Raw genomic sequence first — 7412 nt, forward strand, 5'->3', positions numbered from 1 at the left:
TAATAATAATATTGTCATTCGTCTTATACGATACAATATTAAATTGAAGTCGTCGAATGTCTTAAAAATATAGTATATAGAACAATGCTGATGATATATGCTGCGTGGTTTGAAACTTGTAGTACAGAAAAGCGATAGAATAAGCGCCGAAATATTATATTCACCTTCCTCAAAAAATGAATTATATCCACTACAAAGAATAAACGTTAAAAATACAAGCCACATTTTCAAAACAAATACGTTTTTAATTGACATAGAAAAGTGTTTTTTTTTTGTTTAGGTATGAATGAAATGCGGGTTGGTATTATAATGATAGTTTCATTAGTTAAAAAACAATTAACTATAAAAGTAATACATGCAGTTGACTCATCATTCTCTATGATAATAAATAAACAAAAGTGGTTTTCGATCGCATTATCATGTTATTGTTTTTACTATAGGCAGTTACCCGCGAGAAATGACAAAGAAAATAATTTTTCATCATACAATAACCAAATCACTACAATTTTGAGACCTGCATATTTCAGTATCATAGTTATAACCAGGCGATGAACATTTGATTCGTTTCAATTTTGACAAATAACTTATCCCCGGGTAAAAAAAAAAAAGAATCATGCAAAAATATTTCATCTTTGAACTATGTGTACTAACTTGACTTTAAGATCATAAATCTTGAATCCCTCCGGCCCTACACTTTATGTGTTACTACATCAAACGATACGGATATGATGCAACTGCTATGTTATTATTACTATGGGACCCTCATACAACTTCAAACTCCCTCTCACTAGAGCGCGTCCAAAAAGACGTTTCTTATCTTTTGCTTCCTGTGAACTAAAGATTGGTTATGCTCCGCATGACTAGGTATTTCCCTGTGCTCAGTGAATTAAAATTTAATTCACTGGCCGATAGGAGAGCATCTGCAAATCTATCGTTTCTGAACAAACTCTTGGACGGGTCTATAGATGCCCCTATTCTCCTCTCCAGTTTCAACTTTAGAGTGTCTCATCGGTTCCTCTGTCAGTGCCGAATTGTTCCACAAATTACGGTCGCAATAACAATATGTATCGTATTAGTCTTAAGGCTAACGAACAACCCACTTTTCAGCCACAACCTCTTTTTACTGTCGTCTATCTATCTATCAATCTATATGCATATATTAATTTAGTATAGTTGTAATGAATAATTGGACTCCACCCGTTATGTTATAAATTAATTAATTAATTACTAGTCTCGAGCCCAGCAGATAATGACGTAAAAACTAATCGATTTTCTCTTTTGAATTTGTACCTAAATAGGAAATTGTCGAGCTTGCCGGCTACACTTACAGGGTAGGCGCCATGCTCGACGTTTTCAACGACGTCAGCAAGTGTAAATACCGCCGAAACGGTTTGGCCAACGGAAAAGTACACAAGACGTTACCGAAATTGCACTACAACAAGGACGGACAACTAGTGATCAGAGGTAAAACGCTCTTCCTGTGTCCGCCACATAATATGGACGGACAAATAACAATAATAATAATAATAATAATAATAATAATAATAATAATAATAGTAACAATAGCAATGTAACAATAATAATATACTACAGCAACCTATTCCATAGTTTTCGGGCAGGTAGTCGATGGGTACTCCGCCCCGGAAAGAAGAGTTAGTTCCGTTTTACGGGAGATGACGGTGTAACGGTATTTATTTTTTCCTCGTATTACTCGTTTTAACTCGCTTTCGCACGAAACGAGACTGAAATCGTGTGTTTGGCCGCTGCCGCTTTTTATCCGATAGAAACTTTTAACGCTGTTATATATTACAAGCCATAATCGGTAGAATACCGGTTGTATCAGCTAATGTTCCGGTGTATTAAAAATTGCAACATAAACAATAAACATTATTCGTGTAAAAACACTTTGTCGAATGAAAAACCCATCACGCGTACTACAATCATTAACTAATAATATACACCGTATATTTAATCAATGCTATATTATTGGTTATTTAATTTTTGGTTTGTCAAGTGTATACCGTGTGAGCAAATGCATATTATTATTATGGGGCATCATTCGTTTGTCGTACTTAACACAGTCCACTGCAAAAAAATAAATACATATTTCAAGCTTTTAAATCCGCGATGCGTATAGTTATAGTGTTGCGAAGTATAGTTTGGTTTTTAATTTTTAATATCGCGTTGCGACTTATCTAGATGGTTTGGTTTTTATTTTGAAAAATAATGCAAGTTTAGCGAAACGCTCATTCTGAAATTTTAGTTATCAATGTTCTCATCTACAGTCTAGAATTCAATACTTCAAAAATAATTTTTTAAATATTAAACAAGTATAGTTCATTAGGTAGATTACTAGTAGGTATTTAAATATTGTTAAATAGTGTTGTGGTGAAACAACATTTTATGGTTATCGCTGTGGCAGAGGGTTGCCTTTTACAGTTATTAACATTCCTGAAAACTATTCTCTTGAGCTTCGATTTTTTTATACGTTTTTAATATCATCATTATTATTATTATCTATGCAAGTAATAATAAAGTCGTTAAACTAGCTTTAAATAAAATTAAAAACGGAACATTATTTAATAAAAAAAAAAAAAAAATGTTAAAAAACAGTTGATTAATAAATTGTAAATAACATGTAGGAGGGGCATCCCTCCGTATCAACATTTTTATTCTCTAAAAATAATGAATTTCCCCCTAATCGCTTACCGGCCAAGCTTCGGGGACGGCACTGGGTTATATGTAGGTACACGGACCGCCAAATTATTATAAAAATACATCGGGGAGTCATCACCATAATATTATCATCTCACGTCACAGTGTAAACAATACAACATTATTGACTTTGGCGCATTGTTCACAGGCGTCGTGAAAAACAGTCCGGACGGCAGCATATCGCTGTACGACGTGCCCATAGTGACGCCTAACAGCGACGTGGTCGTGTCCAGCCTGACGATGACGATGAAGCCCGGCGAACACCTGCTGATCACCGGCCCCAACGGATGCGGTAAATCGTCTCTGTTCAGGGTCCTAAGTGGGCTGTGGCCCGTCTACGCCGGCACGCTAATCAGGCCGCCGAACTGTTGCATGTTTTACATACCGCAGAGGTACAAAATATTAACACACCTACCTGTTGATAAAAAATAAGTACAAACAACAACAATAGTTATTATTTGCAAGATGTACGGAACATGATACAAGGATACTATAATATAATACGTTTGTTGTAGACAGTGCTGCTGCTTTGACCGACAGTCCGGGCAGTAGCGTGTACGTAATGATTTTTTGTCAATGCGATAAATTATAATATTATAGTAACATTGATATTGACCGTGTTTAAGAGAAATGGCTCAATAGCAATAAAATAGAGATGTAGCTATTGGCACATATTACTCTGTAAGAGACACGAGAAACGTTTGTCTACTCAACATTTTTTAATCGCGTTATATTGATAAATTGTTTTAATTATGTTATGGTATTCAACATGTTTTTTCTGATGGCTTATGACTAGGGCCAAGAAAAAATGCATTTCATTTTGTTAAAAAATTCTAAATATACAATACAATTTTGATAAAAATATAAATTAAGTGTACACTGGAACTACCAATAATTTTCAAACTAACTCTAAACGTCTTTGGACTTTAAAATCGGTTAAAAAAAACGCAAGTAACGTTTTATGTAACCAATATAAGCTAAATAATTTTGGTTGATCTTACTCTTAAATAAGTCCTTACCATTTTTAATAGATTTTTAAATTTATTCTGTTAAAGGAAAAGTCATTAGTTTTATGAAATTTAAATAACCAACGTAATATGACGTAGAATCTAACTTTTTTTACATTATTTTCGTTTAAACAAACCACATATTATATAACACGCATTTATTGTATTTATAATTCAAATTTTCAATATATATTTAATCGTATAGTATGCAAAAATATGCAAAGTAATAAAATGTACATTTATATCTACAAAACTAACCAAATTTTTAAAAGAACGATGCAACAAAAACATTCCAAATTTAACTCTATCACTGTATCGTTATATTACACGCGTCTTGCGAGTTAGTCCCTTTCTCAATATGACCTACAGGCTATGAGTGGCCAGCTATGACCTTACGTATTTTATAACTACGACTTATGCCCTTTGGCACTCTAACTTATTACTTTTCAGATATAAATGTATAACATACTATTACGACCTGTCTTTTTTCTGATAATGAGGATATTGTATATCTACAGCATATTTTATTATTATTGCGATTTTACATAATATTTAAAATAATACAAATTAAAAATATAAAATACGATTTGTCGGCTAAACGTGTTATACCTGAAAAAAGGTCACATGTCAATTACAGTGGTACAAATTATATACTTACAACATTGTATTCAATGTGCATCGATGGCATTTCCCAAAGATGGCAAAGAACTGACATATATCTGATCCCGATCTAAACTTAACTTATTGAGCTTCTCGCAAAAGTCGTTCAGTTTCATAGTATAAGTCAATAAAAGTGTATTGTTCTATTATTATACTTTCCAGTCGATATTATTTCGTGTAACACAGTATCATTGTAATATGCATTTAGTGCATTGTTAACCACGAACTGTTTTTTAATACGTAATCAATATGAAACATCGAGTACTCAACGTGTGCATTTTTTAGGCCGTACATGACAATAGGCAGTCTGAAAGAACAAGTCATTTACCCGGACACTCTTTCGGACATGCTGATCAAAGGCATAACCGAACAAGACTTGGAAGCGTGCCTGGCCCAAGTCCACTTATCCCATCTGGTACAGAGGGAAGGCGGCTGGGACGCGACTGCCGACTGGAAAGACGTCCTGTCCGGTGGCGAGAAACAGAGGATGGCCTTTGCCAGAATCTTTTACCACAAGTGAGCATCACATTGCAAATTCTCGAAATGTGACCGTTCGCTATGACCCGAATCGAACGGGACTTAAAAGACCGCAACTATTTCATACTAAATTGTGACGGTTACTTACATTTTCAGACCATCGTTTGCCCTGCTGGACGAGTGCACCAGTGCTGTGAGCATAGATGTCGAAAGTGACATGTACCAGTCAGCCAAGGACTCCGGTATCACACTGCTCACTATTACCCACAGGCCGTCCTTATGGTAAGGGGCAACTATGCTTCATCGTGATTTTACAACTTGACTAGATTAAAAACATTGATTTAATCGTCGTTTTATTTTCAGGAAATTCCATTCGCACATATTGCACTTCGACGGCGAAGGTGGATGGAAAATTTCAACACTAGGACAAAAGGTAATGGCGTGCCTATAACTGGCTTGCCCACAAACACTGTATTAATTATTCCATTTTTTGAATTTCCAGGAAAAAGATACCGGAATATTAGCCATCGAACAACCGAAAGATAAATTAGTGAACGGAATTTCTTAGTGTGAAAATCAAAAACGTTGAAAACATATCTTGCCAACCTTTAAATTTAAACAAAAACCATGTGATTATTAATTTAATGATTTATAAGATTAATTATTTTTAAAATGTTTGTCTATATACCGATCTGCGTAGGTACGTGTTTTTTTTTGTTCATCGATTTGTATAAGTCTAAACTGGAGAACAGAACAATATGTATTTCGATATTATTATAATTATGTATAAAATATAAATAAGGATAAAGTTTTTATAATATTATGTGTGTTATTTTTCTTAGGTTAACTAAATTTCTGAGTATATATTATGTAATATGTAAATTGTATAGGCATGAAACAATTAATATATTGTGTAGGTAGATATTACACTATTGTCTACGTACCTATATATGTAAATCGTAACTATGTTGTGTTAAATATCATGTTGAAAAAGACGAATAAAACTTTGAATTATTGTTACGAACTTTTGTCGTTGACATTGTGGTATTAAAATATCCATATTTTTAATTATTCAATACAAGATAAGACATTGTGTGGAACGCATCTGGAGGATTTTACAAAAATTACTCTTCACAGGGTTTGGATTAAAAAAAAAACCGATTAAATAGCTCTTATGCATATAGATATATTAGATAGGTTCGAGTGTCCTTCTGTCGTTCTATAATTATAAGGATTATTATGCATTATATTATTTTCTATTGCTATTAGTAATTTTTCTTTCTACTGTCGTATTTAGTAGGAAATACGGTGGATTTGAATACTTTTTTCAAAAAAACATTGCGCCTATATTATACTTATAATATTTTTATTTCATATAATATTGTACTGGAAGTTATTAACTTTTGTAAGTCAATACCTACAAGCTTACCGTAGAACGGTTTGAATAGGTTTTTAAAAGGTATAATCTAGATATTAATATTTGAAAATTCGTCGTGCGTAAACGTTTGTAAAGGTTTACAAATTTTAAGTAAAATATGCCATTTTTACTTTTTTTCTTTTACAGTTTTTAATTTTTGAGTTTAATATATTTTTGATATATTTGTACGCTATAAATTTCTCTATTTATTTTATTGTTACAACCATATTTACTATTATCATTTTTTTTAGTTCTAATAATTGTAACTTATAATTATGTATACAAGTAGTTACTATAATCGACTACTCACTCGACATCTTCTTGGATTTACAACTACATCATAATTCGAATTACATTGCACAATGCACATAAATGTTTTACCTTTGAACGCAAAACTATTGACCACAGCATTTGTTCCAATGTAGTAATTCCAAATTTTCAAAAACATGAGTTTTAGTACAACTAGGAAATATTCAAATATAAATTACACATTGAAAATGGGAATCGTATCATCAACATACAAGACAGATTCGGCTATTCGAAGGTTAAAGAAAAACACGTCGTGTTTAGCCGGGAACCGCTATGCCTTCGTACATATAGATGGCGCTGCAGTATATGTTTTTTGTTTTTTAATTTTAAGATCTACTTATTTGGATAATTATTTTGACCACTAACCAGTCACTACGACATTACTGAGAGAAATCTGTGTGACGTAAACACATTCAATGTTAATATTTTATTCATTCAAATTAATTGTATCGTGTATAATAATATCATTAATTATATTATCTATCTAACTGATCCTGTATGGCGTTGCCCGTGTAAATTCCACTGGATTTACTCATTCTTAAACATAGACCATAGTTAAATGGGTTGTTTTTATCAAATATAAAATACAGTCATTAAATTATTACCAATAGTAAAAACTAAAAATTGATAAAATGCAGCATGTTGGTAATTCCATTCCTTAAGAACAACTGGACCGATTTGGCTAATTTTTATTTTTATGTGTTCGTTATAGTCCTCATAAGGTTTTTATACAGAAAGAAAAATTTCAAAAATTGCAAAGGATCAAAGAATGAGTTGCAGAAAAATGTTGAGTTTTACGAAAGAAATTGAAAATGTCTTATTGTTTA

At 32.5% G+C, this 7412-nt stretch overlaps 1 protein-coding gene across 1 annotated transcript in view; it reads left to right on the forward strand.

Annotated features, from left to right (window-relative positions):
* LOC111027824 (ATP-binding cassette sub-family D member 1) overlaps positions 1-5884 on the forward strand; it is a 56679-nt gene extending 50795 nt beyond the window's left edge. Inside the window, exons 6-11 of the mRNA XM_022306274.1 lie at positions 1299-1464; positions 2864-3107; positions 4668-4898; positions 5016-5141; positions 5223-5292; positions 5362-5884. Of these exons, the coding sequence (XP_022161966.1) occupies positions 1299-1464; positions 2864-3107; positions 4668-4898; positions 5016-5141; positions 5223-5292; positions 5362-5427 (903 nt within the window). The 3' untranslated portion in view covers positions 5428-5884. The remainder of the gene's footprint in view (positions 1-1298; positions 1465-2863; positions 3108-4667; positions 4899-5015; positions 5142-5222; positions 5293-5361) is intronic.
* The last annotated feature ends 1528 nt before the right edge of the window (positions 5885-7412 follow it).

This window comes from Myzus persicae, unplaced genomic scaffold (assembly GCF_001856785.1).
Source record: "Myzus persicae strain clone G006 unplaced genomic scaffold, MPER_G0061.0, whole genome shotgun sequence".
Lineage (NCBI taxonomy): Eukaryota > Metazoa > Arthropoda > Insecta > Hemiptera > Aphididae > Myzus > Myzus persicae.